The following is an 18,377-nucleotide window of genomic DNA, read 5'->3' as shown; positions in this document are numbered from 1 at the left end:
CACAAACAATTACTGCTCTAAGTAAGAAAAGTGTCAAAGGACACGTAGGAATGAGTTAGCATGTCCCTTTTTCCACTTTATTTAAGACCACTCCAAAAGAAAGAAGATTTTGTCATTCCTATTTTACAGAATGCAAAAATTGTACCATATACTTACTTCTTCTGTGTGAGGTCCAGACCACTGTTGACTATTCCCTCCACCTTGACATTTTTCTGTCCACAAATATTTCCGTAACTGTCATATCCTGAAAGCAGCCTTGCAGCTGCTCCTGTAGCTATTGAAAAGCCACAGATAAAACCCTGGAGGAATACAAAAACCCCACAGTTTAGCAACACACTGTCTGACAGCTGAGAAAAGTCAGTTTTATTAATTTATTTCTAAGCAGAGGTTGTCTGAAAATTCAGACTGGAAAAGGAAATACAAGGATTATCACAGAGAACAGTTGTACAATAATAAAACTGAATGCAAGCTAAAAAGAGGACTCCGAAATCCAACATTAGATATTATACAAGCACAGTTAAGACTCCAGTATGTAGTTTATTTGAAAGTCACATTGTCAGCAAGTGGGCATGAAGCAGAAGGGAAAAGTCAGCAAGTGGGCAAGGGCAGGCAGTGAAGGAGAGCTACAAGCAGAGATGGAGTTACCAAGGATTGCTACGCATCTTAGACAATTCCACACAATCCAAATTTCCTTCCTGTCAGATTTTTTTTCTTGCCTTTAAATTAAGTACTTTCAAAGATGATCTAGAATGAAGAGGCCTACCTAACACAAGTTTCTTTTAAGGAAATCCTCTTACAAGTGACCAGGTCAAGGTCACTATGATTTCAGATGCCGGTATAAATACAGGAAAGAAACATGCAAAGCAAGATGGTTCAGAATAAGTAATATGGAAAATTCCCTAAATAGTCAGGTCTTGCTGTGAACTTTCAGATATTTCACTAGCAAAACCAAGATTAAGGCAATGACTGTGCAAACAAGAAACTGCGCCAAAAGCTTCATTAGCAAAGCAAACCACTGACAAGGAAAAATTAACCTTCAGCCTAGTCCACTACCACCAAGGAACTGATTTTACATGTGAGACAGGCTAAGATTTGAGAAGTAAAAGTTGGAATAAACAGCTGAGACACGCACATGGAGCAACAGATGGCAGTGGCAGGGTCAGATGAAATGATGACAACAGGTCATTGGCAATTGACAATAGGACATTGGCATGGAACAGTGAAAATGTGGGTGGTTCACCATGCAAGTGAAGTCCCCTAGGACAGTAACTATGTGACCCAGTCACATGATTGCTCTGTATATTACATTGCTTACACAGGAAAGTTTGGGACACTCATGCACAGAAAACTAATTTACAACTGGGGCAAGAGGGAAGTATAACCGAATAACCAGGGAACATCAATAAAACCAGAAAAAAAATGCAAAAGAGAGCTACTTGTTTCAGGAACACTGTGCTTTTTGCAATTTTAAGATATTCACTTTACAGTGACACCATAAGTCATATTATTTTAAATAATAATATTTTATAATTATAGTAATTACAATAATTACAATTTTTACATTTGAAGTCCAACCATTGAAAAACACCCTGGAGAAAGTAGAATAAACTTTTCAGTGGAATTATTCCAAACACCAGAGGCAGAGGGAGAGCAGAAAAGACAGCTGAGAGCACCTAAGTCCCAAATCCCCCTAAAGACACCTGCTTGCAACACAGCAGTACATGACAGCAATACACATTCCCTGTTTAAGTAGCAAACATAGGTCCATGAAACAAAACAAGACGGAAAGAAGTGTACTTCTAGTTTTCATTAATTTGCAACTTTTGGAGGTTTGGTCTTTTAATAAAAAGTGTAGAGTTCCGAGGCTAACTTGGAAAAGGTGATGGTTTCATCACAGAGGCTAGAACCATTAAAACTTTGAATTAGTAATTAGTTGTTAGTAATTAGTAATATTAATATGAATAGTTAGTGAATTAGTAATAAGGTTGATAACAATAGCTGCTTCTACTAAGTATAAAATAAAAATAAGTTAACAAATAAACAGAAACCCAGTTAATTCTTTGTTAGTCAGAATCTTTGTTTCTCACAAAAAAGTCTACTGTGATTCACAGAATTGTTTACCAGACTCTCAGCTATCATTTCTGGGACATGCAGAGTCCCATAAGGAACATGAGTCAAGTGATAATTCACAATGCTGAAAAATCACTTACCATTGAGACTGCAATTTCAGGGGAAGAAAAGCTGGAGCAAGAACTGGCACCAACAATAAATCATGGATCCTTACCAAAGGCCTTTTATATGAATACACTACCCATTTCTGTTCTACAGCTGATGGTTCCTATGAAAATATATCCTGACCTTTGCCAGTGATTAAGTTACCGACAGGTTTTAAAAGTCCGTTCATATGAATGCAAACTCTTCAATGATATAATGTTTACAAAAGCCTCAGCGTTTTACTCACCATTCCTATACAGAAGAGGATAAATAAGAGCAGCCATGGTACATCTGTGCAGCTGTGGTCTTCCAGAGGCTTCCACTCTCGCTTGGAACTCTTATGTGAGAAGAAAGAGATAAGGTTAACAACACTTTAATTGTCTGCTCATAATAGAAGAAGGCAGAAAATTATTCTGCAGGTAATTTACCTACAGCAGGAGCCATCTTTAAATGCCAAAATAGTTGAAGAAGCTTGGTTGAAAGACTTAAATAGTAAGGCTCATGTAAGATTCCAAAAGAAATGCCTCCACAGGAACTGTATCACCAAATACTTTATTACCCAGAAAAAAAAGTTATTTTTTCCAGAAATTTACAGATGATTATCCACAGAACAGATTATTTTCACTTGCCTTTTTATTAAGAGAAAACAGAAATTAATGGCATGAAATTGACAATATCTCCTATTGCAGTCTTCCATAGCTACCTTTCAGTAATCTGATTTCCAGGAAGGATAAAGGATTAAACTTTTCAAAAACCCTTAAGTTTTCAAATACTACTAGCGGGCTGAACAAGAACTATGCATGTAGAAAGGGTGCAATAAATTACTGTTTAAGAAACAGTTTTCTACCTGCCTTAAGGCAGCCGAGCTCAACACTTCAGTGAAGAAATCCTTCATCTGTATTGCTATGGTACCAGAAAGGAAAGTTGCATACTTAAAGGCTGGAATACCGAGTATACCGAGTGATGGAGGTAGTTGCAAGCAATTCAGATAGTTTGCCGTTCATGAGGTAAAAATCCTCAAGTATGTATATATTGCTAAGAATTAGAGTCTTATAGTCATTTAGGCAAAAAAAGGTTTCAGGAAAAGAATAAGCACAAGCTGTAATACAAAACTAACCACCAAATCAGAATTTGTTATAACAAAAATAATGATTACAGCTACTTCTAAAAATCACAGTTACACAGGCAAGTTTTATCAGCAGACTCCCAAATAGTGAATCTTCAGATATATTGACTGCAGACACTGTTTTAATCCTTGAGGAAGAAAAGGAGATTGATATAAGGAGACTACATACACACTGTTCTCTCCAGAGACAGAGCAAAGGGGATAACCTATTCAAATTGTGAATTTATTTTTTTACTCTTAAGACTCTAAAGAATCTTCAAGATTTGGATGACAAGGTAGCAAATGTCAGTGCTGAATTAAAACAGAATGGCTGGATGAAATGTCAACAGCTTTTATCTCCAGTATTTATTTTGCATATTTTTAATTTTTTTAAAAAGCAATAGCATGTAACTTACATTATATTAGCAAGAAGATTTATTTGGTATTCATGACTTTGACTTTTTTTAATTCACAAGCACAAAGCAATCTTTTCAAATACTACCATTAGAAGCTAAAAACTAGGTAAACGAATGAAATCCTGCATGCATTACACTTCAAAAAAATACAGTTTTCTAAGTAGCACAGCTTTGTATTGGGGAATACCATGCTAATTTTTGCAATCTTTTACTAAAGAAGTTCCACTTACAGATGTGATATAGCTTTACAGATGTGATAAATACTGTTTCAATTCAAACTGCCAATTCACTGTAGGTTCTGAGCAGTTAAACTTCTTTAGATTTTACTCAATAGATTTTACTCAGTAGTGAGAGATGCTAAAAGGTCACATTATGCACTCTACAACCCACATTCAACAAAACTGAATCTTCTGATCCAGGCAGTTCACACTTAAAACTAACACACTCTCCAAATTTAACATTTACAACAAGTTTGTGACATTTATGTTGCTATAATTAGCATAATCATAATTGCATAAAATATGTAAGGCTTCATGCTTCCTATTCCTAAATTCACTTCAAGAACTCTAGATTCTTTAGAAATTTACTTTTATTTACAAACAGCAGAGATAAATTTCAGCTACAGCTGCTGTCTTACAAGCAAACTGCCCTTGGCAACAGAGGGAGCAGCAAAAGGCACTGCAGGGTGTGCTTTGCTTGTTTTGTTGGTTTGGGTTTTTTTTAATCCTCTCTGTACCATCTGCATACAAAATCTTTTAATAGGATTTTTAAAAGCCTCTAGAATAGCTCTGGCAAGATTTTCAGTTGCCTGGCTAGTCACAATTACCATAAGTAATCCATTTTACTTACTAAGTGGACTGCAATTTATACGTCAAGAAAACTTGAGATGCCATTATGTCAGAAAGTTACACAATAAATTGATTTTCTGTCTGTGGTTCTTACTCTGGCAAAAAAACCAAACCCCTTTTCTTTTTTTTAAAAAAAAAAATCAACAAAACAAAATTAAAACAAACAAAGACCAAGCAACAAACTCCAGGAAGGCATTCTAAACAAAAAGTATCCTTGGAGGAAACTCAACAGGTACTAGATACATACTAACTTACAATTTAACCACCTAGCATGGTAACAAGGTATGAAATTATATGTGCTTAAAATTGTCCTCAGACCTCACTAAAACCCAAACTAGCTACTGTTATCGGTCTACTATTTTCTTCCCATTCTACTATTTGCCTTTTTGTATTCCAGATTTCCTCTGAATCCTCTTCCATAGCTTCACAATCCTTTATCCTTCCTTGTCTTTGATGCTGGCGTCTGTGTCTCTTCGGTGATTGCTCCCTGTCTACTCTACACCCTCAGACATTTTCTCAGGCTGATTTTCAAGCTTTGGCAACATAAATTGTCAATCCACGGGCAACATAAGGTCTAACAAATGTTGTTTGTTCTGCAATCTGTAAACTACGCTTTGTCTCCATTGTGACTGAAATACCATAACATTTTAGCAGACATGCTTTGCCTAAATCGGCACTTCTGCTCATTTCATCTTTTCTTCCAGATTGGGAACCTGCAGTATTGTCAAGTTTTCCCTTAAAACAGAGCTTTCATAATTCATACTATGCTCTCTAAGGACATTCTTGCCATTAACAAAGCATGCACTGTCATGAAAGCACAGAGAATCTGGAGCACTATCAGTCAGAAGTGGAAGGCTGGCAAACCACTCTTTCTCCCCAAGACAAACTTGCAGGTTGGGAACAATACCTGCTCATAAGAGCTTTTTTGTGCTCATTTTACAAGTTATTTACTTAAGAATCCAGATGAGTGTGTCCAGAAGCTTACACCTTTCCATTTTGTACAAGACTTAGCAAACTCGAAACCAAATCAGAACCCTCAGGTGTCACAGTTTTACAACCGTGCTTTAGTACTACAAACCTAGAAAACTGGATGTCTACAATTAAGACTTCTCTTGCAGAAGAGGAAGTGAGAAGAATGTTAGGACATTAACTACTGGTTTTCACTGGCTGAATTCAGAGCTACACATTCTCAAGACTAAAAGCACTTGCATGTAAATACAAAATAAAAAGAGGTTATTTTCTTGGCATTCATTGCATCCAATCATTCCAGAGCAAAACCAGAAATCCCTCTTTCAGATTTCTTTCTTGCTGCTACTTCCCAAATGTACCTTTGCAGCACCAAAGAGTAGGTTTCCTCTGCATATTGCAATATACTTCTTACAGGATTGTCAGAACTGGCACAGCCAGAAACACTTTCACTGTTGTAACAGCAGTACTGGATACTGCCATACAAGCACTCATGTGCCATAACCAGAGTGAAACCCATATAAGAGCATAAAAAGATGAAAAAATGCAGCCTTTCAACAGGAGACTACAGAGAATTTATTTTGAACACAACATGTTTCATACAATGTAAAATTTGGGAGTGATGAGACTGAAGCAAGAAGCCTATTAAAGAACATCTGCAGCACTACATACACAGATAATCAAGCTATGGGTAAGTAGCAAAATGTGAATAAGATTAGGATAAAGAAGGAATCTGCCATCAGCTGATGGTGTTGCAACATCATGATGGTTGCAGAAAGAAAAGTCTTGCAGTGGTCAGATGACACATTTCTAGAAGAAGAAAATTCAGGTGCTAGTGAGGCAGTTGGCCTGAACTAAGGACAATTCAGTGAATGACTGGCATGAGTTACAGCCACTGGATGAAAAGGAGTAGCATGTGAGAGCCTAGAGGTTATACTCTAGGCTCCACTTTGGCTATAGCAGCTGGAGAGTGTATTCCAATTTGTATATGAACACAAAGGTTGTAAGAATAAAGTCACAACTTCTTTCAGATAGTTAAGTACACTTGTTGTTCAGATAATTTGTTACAAAACCTTATCCCAGGAACCATATTAATCTAACTACATTTCCTTTAAATTCTCTGGTTTTTCATCACCTTGATGAAACTTCCTGACTCAGAATACATACAACTGTAGTTCAATACAGAAGAGTAAATTGACATAACTGCTCTTTGTTTATTTAAATTAGAATTCAGAAATTATTGTGTAGCTAACTATCTTCATAGAAGACAAACAGTCACAGTGTGCACACAGCATTAATAAATGGCCTTTAAAGGCAAAAAAGGATTCTCGTCCTGGTTGGCATCTTCACTGGAAATGGCTGGAGTCCTGCAACACCTACCTTTCCTAGAAGGCAGACTGACTCTGCTAAAATACCAGAGATTCAACTGACCACATAAAGAGCATTTGGTTTATTCTGGTAGCACTGAGTATAGAATACATAAATTTCACACCTACGATGCAAGTTCAACCCTTCAGAATTGGAGAGTCCATTTGCAATAGAGTACATACCACCAAATGACAGGTAAGAGAATGGCTCCTTGGGAAATGGGTAAGCCAGGTTAAAAAGTGATGACCAAGAAGTCATCCAGTTCAGAAGCTGTCCTGCAACCCAAGTTTAACCCTGTACATTCAAATGCTATTGAAACTTACCCCCACAGAAAAAAGATAGCTCTTGAAACATTTATCAGTGTTTCCTAATGGCCATTTAAGGAGATGGTATTTTACTCTTTTTACATCTTTACAAGCTAGAGAACAGTATTAATCACGTGTTGACCTTTACTGTGAAGCATTCCGCCAACAAATAAGACGAGCCATAATTTACTAGTTTTCCAAACTGTTTCTAATGCAAGAGAGTAATTTTCCAGGTTTAACAGGTATGGCATTTTTTTGTCCAAGACAGTAGACTTTTCTACACTATGCAGCTGTTTGAAAGAATTAGCAGCAGCTGCGTATTATCCTAATGAAACTTCTTCCACCTCTGAACAGACCTCGATCCTAAAGCAAAAGAGACCACAAGTCCTGACCCCAAGCATACACACTCAATTCCTCACACAAGTATGCTTCTGAGAACAAAAGTAAAACTCAAGTAAACCAGTTCTGTCTATTAAACTTTCATGTGGCAAAACCACTTCATAAGTACACAGAACCAAGTCTTATAGAATGAAACCTATTTTCAGTTCATGACATTATCAACCATGTTACATTTTCACATATGCCCTTAGCTTACTGCACCAAGAACCCTGTACATGGATGACTTATACAAAATGTTCACCATTACCTACAGAATTCCTCTGTATGACTGACCTATAAGGTGCTCAGACAAAGCACTAAACAGCAGCTTTCAGCACTCTATCATTAGTTCAGACAATCTCTCAGATTCACAATAAAACTTGTTTATTATAAAGCATAGTATTGGTACACCTCCATTACTACTAGGGCAGAAACACGCATCAGCTACTGTAAACTCTTACTCTACTAAATTATACCAGTTCCCAGGAAGAATGAACCACATTGTATCAATTAAAATACCTCCAATAAGCACAGTAAAATAATTGTTAATGTAGATTTGGCCTGGATCTACCTCTGGGGAAGAGTAGTAGTTTTCCAACCTTCAAGAGCTTGCTAGTGGTTGCATTCTCATGGGAGGCAGAAGCTTGAGTTGCCAAAGACTTAAAAAACTGAAGCAATGTCTCCCATTTACAGGAAGGGCTTGTCACTGTAACACTAGTGCAGCATGGCCCAGTCATCTCTAGAAAGAAGCCAAAACACCTTGGGGCAATTACAAAAGGGACTGCATAATAGGACATGCAACTCGCAGTGGAGTCCAACATCCATTTTTGTGGAATTTCTGCTTCAATCTCATTACAGAACAGTGTATTTTTCAATTTACTGCAAAGCAGACACTAGTCACACTTTGGACCTAGAGCCATATACCAGTATTTTACATACAGACACCCACATCCTTATTTTCTGAACAACTTCACATTTCACCACTTGTACTCCAATATCCAGTCCCCTAAAAAGATACACCTTCCTGTTATGTATGAAATTCAGACATAATGCTAAAAAAGTGTTCTGATGGTATAATACTGCTTTATCCAGAAAAAGGTAATGAATTTATACTTTGCTTCTCTTCAGATATTAAGAATGTCACCAATTCAGTATGTCCACATCTCCTATTTCACTAATGTTCGCTGACTGCACCAACAGTATTTGTAAGTTTCTAACATAATGTAAACAAAATTGAGACTACATAAAGTATCACAGTATTACTAATGGTGCAATATAAGGATATTTACCCTGAAATTTCATACATGGGGACTTCACTCTTGAATGTAGCATATGCCATGTCTCTTCCACACATCTTTACAGTTAATTCATATTAAACATTGCTTCAAAACTCCTTGATTACATACCTCCACCTCAATCAACAACTTAAATATTTATCTCAAAACACAACACAGCTGATTAAATAAAGCTGACATGATCAGCACACCTGCTGCAGTTTTGAAGTTTAGAGATCAGGCCATCTGCAGACAAAAGCTCTGTTTTTAGATCTCAAAGGTATTTAGCTATTGTACCTTTTCTTCATTATACAGTATTAAGTATTTATTTCAAATGAACAATAAATAAGGATACTTTACAAATATCACAGCAATATTTTTCAGGGGCTTAAAATACCCATATCAATGCAATTTTGGTGCTTTCATGGTTCTTTATCATTAATAAAAAATCAGTCATGCAAACAAAACCAAAACAGTAACAATAATAAAACCCAAAATAACAAAACCAAATCACAAAACCCCCCCAAAACCTACATCCCTTCTCAAAAAAACCACAAACCAGAAAAATCATAACATTTCTTTACTTCTGAAGACATTTTGCACATACCAAGTTACTGTATTAATTTGAATTTTCTACCTTTTCATCAACTTGTTTCATGGAATTTCAAATTTAATTACTTCTACAGACTGCAAATCTCAAATTACAAAATATTTTCTGATTTAGGACTAGTAAAACATAAAATTAAAAATATACATTTGACTTTCAAATGTTAGCTTTATCACATTGAGACACACCTAAAAAAGCCACCAGGAATCCCAGGGCAGAACTCCTAAGTTACTAGTCTCAACATGAAATGTGGAAGATATTCCATAGAAAATGCTGCTCCTGTTCCTTGCACTGTCTTGTTGTAAATGCAAGACCAAGGACATCACAGCTCATTAAGAGCTCATGGCCTGCAAAGCACTGCTGTGAGAAGGAACAGGGTTGCCACTTACAGAGGCATTCATAGAGGCTTTATACATATTCCCTCAAAATGCACCCTATATTCAAATGTGTTTGCCAAGTAAAAACCACAGCTGCTTAAACAAAAACTCTTGATTTACAGGTTCAAAATTCTGGCATTACAACAAAGAAAAACCCTCAGGATTACAATAAGAGGGCAGTGCTTGAGGACACAGTATATTAGATTAACAGAAACTAATACTAAGAAAGCTCTATCTGATTTCTGTAAGAAAAAGTGGGAGGAGGATGGAAAAGGAAAGATGTCAAGCCCTTAGCTTATTACATAAGCATAACTCCTTATAATTAGGCAATAATTTTGCAGTTTTTGAAAGCAAACTATGGGAAGTCTGACAAAGCATTCGCAGGACATGGTTATCATGACCTTGAACAAAGCACTTAAATAGGTTTCCTGTTTTGTTTCTGTAGATCTGTATACAACAGTCAGAGGTCTCTTCCTCAGTCAAATAATATATCTGGAGAGCAGCAAGAGTGACTTCAATTTAAAACAAAACCAAACCAAAACAGGCCAGTGTTCATTGTTGTAGACAGCTGCTTAACTACATTAATTAAGAGCAGACATAATATATACTATCAGGTACAAGTCACCATATTCTGCTCATCATGCTCTCCACTATAGTCTAGCAACACTACTGATAAAAACAGCAGCGGCTAGAAACTATCATGTAAAAGTGCAGTATGGAATCAGCTTTCCAATATACCAGAAGTCATCTTCTATTCTTATAGTGCATTGCATACTGGGTGTTGAAAACATTATTAAAGCAGAGAAAACAAAATTTTTGGACTGTAAAGCTGAACTTGAAAACAAAGTTGACACTTCCCTCTTCTTAAATATACATACAGATGCTCTTGAGGCTGCTGTCATACAATTATACACTTCTATTCCACATTAGAAAATTGCTTACCTAAAAGATTTAAAATAAGAAAACAGAACAAAATGAACAAAAAGAAAAAAAATATAAAAGAAAAGAAGAGGGGGTCTAGCAAAAGCAGGCAAATGAATGCAATGACATTTCTTTACTGCCTACGTCTAGGAAATGTCAAAGTGGTTGAATGACCTAAAAAGAATTATACTAGATATTCATCAACACAAACTCTTTCTCTAAATTTTATAGCTAAGCTTTCAGTACAGTTTTCTAAAACAAAGGCAAAAAACTAGCAATCAGTTTAGTCAACAGGTAGAAGTGGCCTGACAACATTGCATAACCATTTCTAGAAGATAAGCATAAAATTTACAGAGTTTTCCAAAAGCTGTTTCAAAGGAAGAAAGATATAAAATATCAAAGACCGTTTCTGTTGAATCGGTTTGCAAATTCTACTTTTCACAAAAGAAATCACTGGGCTAAGTTCATTAGAACAAAATTTATAGTCAGCTCAATTATGGAAGAGGGATGCACAGTTACTGCCAAAGCTTGTCTTCAGAGAAAGCAGCATAAAGACAGGCAACAACTTCAACTTTAAAAACATTCATTTCTTCCAAATAACAAATAAAAGCCCTCAGTAGGGTGATACTTAACATCCCCTCACAATGATTAACCTAAAACTCTGATGGCTGACAGCAGTCTTAATGCCAAATAGATTACAAAAACAGAAGCTTTGGATTTAGCACTCACTATTAAAAATGTGATAATCAATCTTCTCCAAAACTCTTCTCATTTCATTAAAAAAAAAAATAAGGATGTTATGTCCCATGCTTGTTCCCAGTATAAATGACCACCTCCTGAAGTTCTTAAAGTGTCGATGCTTAAATTACCTGACAAAGTAAAGGAAATAACTCACTATCTACAAATTTTAAGAAGTGATACAACCAAAGGGTAGTCTGAACCTCAGATCAGTTAGTCCTCAATAGGAAAAACACAATTAATTTTACAGAATACTCACAAGTATCTATGCAGTTGAAATATTTCTATGTTAAGACTGAAAGGAATTATTTGCATAAGTTGTGCAGTTGCTCGTGACAGCATTTATAAAAGGACATCTCATGCTCCACAGGAAACTAACAGAGCTTAGAGACCAGAAATACAGAAGCAATTCCATGAGATACCTTATCATTAGCATGTTCTTGTATACTTCATCCTTCATACTACATCTGCTTAACAGAGGCTAGAACAGAAGACTCATCTACTGTCAATATACTGATTGGGAAATCAGGCTTCCTATCTGCTATAAGGAGAATTCACAACTCATTCTGTTTCTTCTCACCATTATTTGTCTGGTCTTCTTCCATGATGGTACCCATCCCCAAAATTAAACAAGCATGTTTTGATGCCCCTTAAACTCACGTGACTGCAAGAACCTCTGACAACTGAAGATATACAGCTGATGTACAATTAGTAATCTGTATCTCCCATAACGGTCGGAGGAGATGTTCCAGCAGAACTACCCATTTTTTCAAAAAATCAGGAATTCCAGATTTATTCAATGTTGTTTTGATAGCAGATGCTCAAGGGAAAGTTAAGGGATGATCTGTCTTCATTTCCTCTTATAAGGGGAAGTTCATACAGTCTCTTTCAAAAACCAAGACCACCACTAAAACCACCAAGAATAACATGCTTTGTTTTTCCCAGTCATGCCTCCAGTTTTCAGAAATATTTCAAGTTTCTCTCACACATATCATAGATTAAGTCACTAATTTAAAAAGCTGTAAATTTATTTTAAACACACACAGCATTTCCCAAGTGCAACACAAACACTAAGACTTCAATAAATTGCCTTGTTTCCTATAACATGCTGCCAAAGCAAACACCTTTTAACTACCAGTCATCAGCTACTTCCATTGTAGAACATCAGGATGAGAGAATGGATTAGGTGTTACAGTTATTCCATGAGAAAGCAGTTTAAGATCTGTCACTCCCCGCACCTAATTCCATTTCACTATCTATGAATTTCTGTCCCCTCAGATGTAACAATGCAAACTTTACAGAACTGTGATATAAACTAGATCAGTGGAGCAATTTGAGTTATTCTGTAAAATAAGTGTTCTTGCTTAAAAGCAAACAAAAAACCTGTATGGGTTCGTTCAAACAAACAGATTTACAGCACAGCCTAACAGCTGTGGCAACATAGGAGTGAAACTCCAACGGTTACTACCTGAAAACCCAGTTTTAAAATGGATTGATGCTGTGACATAGAAGAAAATAACACTGGAAAAGGAGAAGAAAGAAAAGAAAGGGAAGGTAATACCAGCACTCAACTCCATTTTTCTTCCTCACAAAAACTAAAGATTTTAAAGAAATGCAATTATTTTAACAACTCAGAACTTCAGCACCATTTGCTCAAAAGATCCCCCTACATTTGGTAAGAGAAGATAATTTCCAAAACAGCACAAACATAAGAAAAAAACCCATAAACTGGAGTTACCTCCATCAAAAGTAAGAAGAAAGTTAAGCTTTGTTGCACAGCAGATCCATGACAAAAGAGATGCATCCAGAGAAGCACCCTTCTTGTGACAACACCCATTTCATAATAAAGGTATGGCCAAGGAAGGACAGTGGGATGAAAGAACCTGAAGGTACTGACAAGGAACAGCAACACCAGACAGGAGACAGAAATTCCACCTCAGTATTTGTCCCTTCCTTTTCAGATTTTTATCTCATATAGGATGAAAATCACACTTTGGCTAAACTATAATTCAAAGAAATGTTAGGAATATCTGTTCATGATAACTAACAATAAGTAAACAAGACTGCTTTAAGACAACTGCTAAGATGCTGCAGACATTTCACAAGCTTTTCTCTACTCAAGGTACTCAAGCTCAAGGTCCAAGATGGTGATAGTAAAGAGACAGCAAGCACAAAAAAAATTACATCTTAGTGATCCTAAATAAGTACAGAATTGCACAAGCCCCCAAAGAAAAAAAGATGATGACACTCTCATAAAACCAAGGAGAAACAACAGGTAACACTGAAAAGGAACAAGAAGTAAACAAGAATTCTAGTTGTGATGATAAAGAAATAGTGGAGATTCCAGAAGATACACCAGGGGAAGTGAAAGCACTTGGTGCAAACATGGGAAACCAAAATGAAAATAAGAAAGAAAGAAAGGGGAAAAAAGTACTTCAGTTCTAATCACCTCAGCAGGCAAAACAGCAGTGGAGCAACAGAAAGAATGAGCTCATCTGGAAGATAGTCTGGTGTGGTCGCATTAAGTTTAATTTAACGTGATTCTTAACAGATAAAGCTAATAAACTTGGTAAAATAGGAAGCTAACAAAAGGGGGGAAAAGGCTGGAAGTGTAACCACAGACAGAACTAGTGGCAAACACACCATAATCAGAGAGTAGAAGGTAGTGAATAATTGCAAAACAACACTACTATCCCTGTACAGACCATTCACTTAAGAGCTGGATTCAATGATTCTTGTGGGTTCCTTCCAACTCAGAAAATTCTGTGGCACTACAGACATCCCAGGGAGAATAAGACACCATGTGGTAGAAGATTACATATGCTGAAATGCATGTATTGAAAGCAACAGAGACCAAGGAGGGTAAGAAAGATGTGGAATCCTCAAAAGTCCATAGGCACAAAGAGCCTATAGAGATATTAACTGAAGACAATTTTAGTGCAACACAGAATCTGGACTGGAATTACTTTAGTATGAAGATAGAAGAAAGAATGTGTGACAACAAACACACATTCCTCCATTCAAGAATTTGGAAAAGAAGGGAGATAGACTAGAGTGCACTTATTTTTAAGGATGGAGAATAGCAGCTCAGAATAAAATTAGGAAGGAAATAAGATGGCAGCAGGAGGCAAAAACCCAAAATTTGAAAATAAAACATAAACACTGAATGAACAGGGCCTTGGGTAGTTAAAAAGGCAAAAAAATCAGAAAACAAATATGAGAATACATCTCTATAAGTAGCAATCAACGGTGCTGAATAAAGGTAAACATGTCAATTCTAATCAGTTTTTCTCTGGAAACCTTTCGATTCTGCTGGGGAAGAGGTGTAAGAGAAGGCCTAAGATAAAGGCCTTTAGGCAGCCTCCAAAGCAAAGGAACTAGGAAACATACCTAGAGAAAAAAAAAGGATAACTGAGTATGAAATAAAAGCTATGAATAAAACTACAAAGAAATCTATACAGTTCAACAATCAGTCACAGGTAGATGCATTATCAGAAATAAGAGGAGAAGGTGGCAGTCATGAGAAAGGGACTTGGAGACCTGGAAATCAGATTAGATGGTTGGAAGAATCAAAACAGAAGCAATCATTTCTGTCAAAACAGAAATGGGTATTAGCAGATGAAGATCAAATAGGCTAGAGCTGACAAATAAACTTAATGAGAAATCTACTTGAAAAACAAAGTCATAAGGAATGAGGGCATCCATGATAAGAGATTATGTCAAAGACTAATATGAAGCTACAAAGGAAGAAGCAAAAAGGAGGAGAGGAAATGTGAAGGAATGTCTGATGGACCCCTGCCCAGGAAAAATTTAAGAGGGAAAAGTGCAAAGACCATGGTAGATAAGGAACACAACATTTATTTTTAATGATAAAAGGGATGACAGGACAGACATTAAGACCTAATGTACTGCTGTATGGTATGCAGCAAGGTTTCTTTAATCCAGATACCAGACAAAACTTCTGATAAAATATCTGGCAACTAGCCTCTGATTTGGATTTCATGTGGAGACACATCATTGTCTATAGTTAGGAAATTAAATAAACTGCTATTCTTTATACTTCAGTCATATGTATATGGGGTACAAAGCTCAATTGTTGTACCGTACCTTGCCACACATAAGGAAGGCAAATGAAAAGCTCAGTAGAATACTATTAACATTATACAGTAGAACACACCTTTTCCTAAAGCCCAAAATCAGTCAGCTGAAACCCATGAACAGGCCAGATATGCAAACCAACTCATCGTCTAATATTACCCACAAATAAGCCTGCATTTTCCTTTAAGAAAAGAACTGTGAACTGCAATTCAAATTCATACAGAAGAGCTAGAAAGGGCCTACAAAACACTTAAGAAAAGCAATTTGGATAGGAATCACAGAAAATGAGGTTGGAAAAGGCTTCAAAATACTACTTCTAAACATCAACTTCACTCTCAGTGCTTCAAGCCTGTACCAGCTTTTCTTAAGCCACTCCTGACAGATGTTTATCTAACATGTTTTTAGCAAACCTCAAACAATACAGACTTCACAATATCCTCTGGCAGTCTACCGCAGTGACAGAACAATTTCAAAATCCACCCCTAACATTTTAGCATATATCTCTTAATTCAGATCATTTGTTCATGCACCATAAAACTGATTGCCTTCCTCTTTGCAGCATATTTGCTACACAGGAAGGTTGTTTCCTATTGCAACTGGACAGCTCTCCGCAGTGTTCTGCATTGGAAGGACAGAGCTCTTATATAAAAATAAAAGTCTGCCTGAACGGCTGAGCTACAAAAACTCCTATCTGTGATGAGTCATCTGGGACAGTAGAGACGGACTTTCCCACATAAGCAGTCTGCTGGAAGCTGGATTCAGCCACTGCAAGTGATACAGCCAAAGGAAACTAACATTTACAAGCGAGAAAAGCACAACCAAGGCATAAGTCGTGATCGTTCATACTACAGCCTTCAGAAAAGAGCCACGAAAAAAACAGCACAGCTTTGGCCGTGTTGTTCAAAGGCAAAGTTAAAATAGGAAGCAGAGCCGCAAACTGGAGCGTTGGGTGGAGCTCCCGATTGTGTCTTGCCTGGCAGCACCACTCTGGGGAAAAAAAGGAGTCAGTGAGGGCAAAGCAGAGCGAAGGGGGAGGGGGAAGAAAGAAAAACCGACCTCGGAAACAAGAGATGCGCACGGGACCAATCACACACAGGGAAATGGATGTAGGGAGGCACCTGAACCCTCAGCCAAGGAATGAGGAAGGAGGCCAGGATTAGGACCGTCTCCCTTTCCAGGGGGAGTGGACTTGAGGGATACCCTGGGCCTGGTGACTTTTCTCCCATGGAATAGCTCCTCTCTGTCGGGTGGGGCAGTAGGGACCCCAAAGAACATGCTGCAGGGAAGGGCAGGGCATGCAGAGCTATCTAGGGAGACGTACTGAGGCATGGCGGGGGAGAGATCACAGGACAGTGGTGCAAGGCACTACGAGGATGGCAGGTGAGAACTGGTAGTCTGCAGCTGCAGCCATAGCAGGGAAGTGGAGCAGGGTATACCACAGATTGCAAAACCAAAGGAGGGCTGGGGAAGAAGGAGCAAGGTGAAGATGATCCACAGGAGAAGCAGCACACAGAGCAGTACGCAGAGGGTGCAAGTGCGTTGCGTGGTAAAGAGCAAGGCTATGGGGGAGCAGGGTGAACACGGGGGTGCACAGCCACGAGCGGGAAAAGCACAGCTACAAAGGGAGCAAAAACGTGCACAGTTCATGTGCACGAAGGCGTGGGGCGAATGGGTGTAAGGGGGTTGTACCCAACCACGAAACAGGCTACGGAAGGGGAAAGCAAGGTGGTCGCAGTCACGGGAGGGCAGAGCTGTTGGAGGAAGAGCGTGAAGTGGGGAGGGAAAGCAATGGGTTCTCATCCATGACAGAGTGTGGTTACAGACTGGGACGCAGGAGAGTGCGCAGCCACGGGAGAACGGCGCTACAGGTGTAGCGAGGGGGATGCACTGCCACAGGAAAGCGGAGCTCCGCGGTGGGAGGCAGCAAAGCGGTGCTTAGCCTGAGGGAAGCTGTGCTGCGGGGGGCACAAGGAGGGATGCGCGGCTGTCAGCGCGGCTGTGAAGGGGACAAGCGGCTGCGCAGCCACAGGACAGCGACACGGGCAGACCCGGGGCCGGGGGGGCACAGCCGCGGGGCGGGCAGCGGGGCCGCGGGCGGGTGTGACAGGGCGCAGCAGAGGACGGCGGGGTCGGAAGAAGAAGGGGGACACGGGCCACTCACCTGCGCGGCGGAGCTGCAGCAGCCCATGGCGTCCGCAGGTCTCTGCCCCGGGGGTGCCCGCTAGGCATCCACTCTCCGAGACTCCCCCGCCCCGGGCGGCGGCGTGGTAGTGCGGGGCGCACGGAGCGCGGCAGGGAGGGAGCGCCGGCGAAGCGGCGGGGACCGCGGGGCCCGGTCAGACGAGCACGGCTGCACCACAAGCGCCGCCGCGGCGCCCCCTCACCCCCCTCCCCCCCGCGGCCGCTCGGGGAAGGGGCGGAGCCCGCGGGAGGGCGTGGCCCGGGAGGGGGCGGGACCAGTGCACTGCGGCGGGGGGTACCTGCCCGGCCCCGCCCCCCCCGTCCCCCGAGCGCCGCGGCCGCTTCCGGTGTGGTAATGGCGGCCAGTGCCTGTGGAGGTGGTTGGGATGCTATCTCGTTCTGCTCTCGCCACTCTCCCCACGGCAAGGTGCGCGCCGGGGCGGTGGCAGCTGCGTGTGGAAACCAAGCTCTGCTCAGCAGAGCTTCACAAGAGTCTGAGAGCCCGCCCGCTGAGAGGAAGAAAACAGCCCCTCATATGACCTCGTAGTACATAACGCATTTGCACCCAGGAATTTGTATTA

At 39.4% G+C, this 18,377-nt stretch overlaps 1 protein-coding gene across 1 annotated transcript in view; it reads right to left on the bottom strand.

The window, feature by feature from the left end:
- Positions 1-16,944, bottom strand: part of SLC44A1 (solute carrier family 44 member 1) — a 62,910-nt gene extending 45,966 nt beyond the window's left edge. Inside the window, exons 1-3 of the mRNA XM_062513936.1 lie at positions 16,816-16,944; positions 2,462-2,551; positions 157-299 (exon numbers count right to left, since the gene is read on the bottom strand). Coding sequence (XP_062369920.1) covers positions 157-299; positions 2,462-2,551; positions 16,816-16,944 — 362 coding nt within the window. The remainder of the gene's footprint in view (positions 1-156; positions 300-2,461; positions 2,552-16,815) is intronic.
- Between the last annotated feature and the right edge of the window lie 1,433 nt (positions 16,945-18,377).

The sequence above is a fragment of the Cinclus cinclus genome, chromosome Z (assembly GCF_963662255.1).
Source record: "Cinclus cinclus chromosome Z, bCinCin1.1, whole genome shotgun sequence".
Classification (NCBI taxonomy): domain Eukaryota; kingdom Metazoa; phylum Chordata; class Aves; order Passeriformes; family Cinclidae; genus Cinclus; species Cinclus cinclus.
Note: the sequence above shows the minus strand (reverse complement) of the source record. Positions and strands in the feature narration are given on the sequence as shown.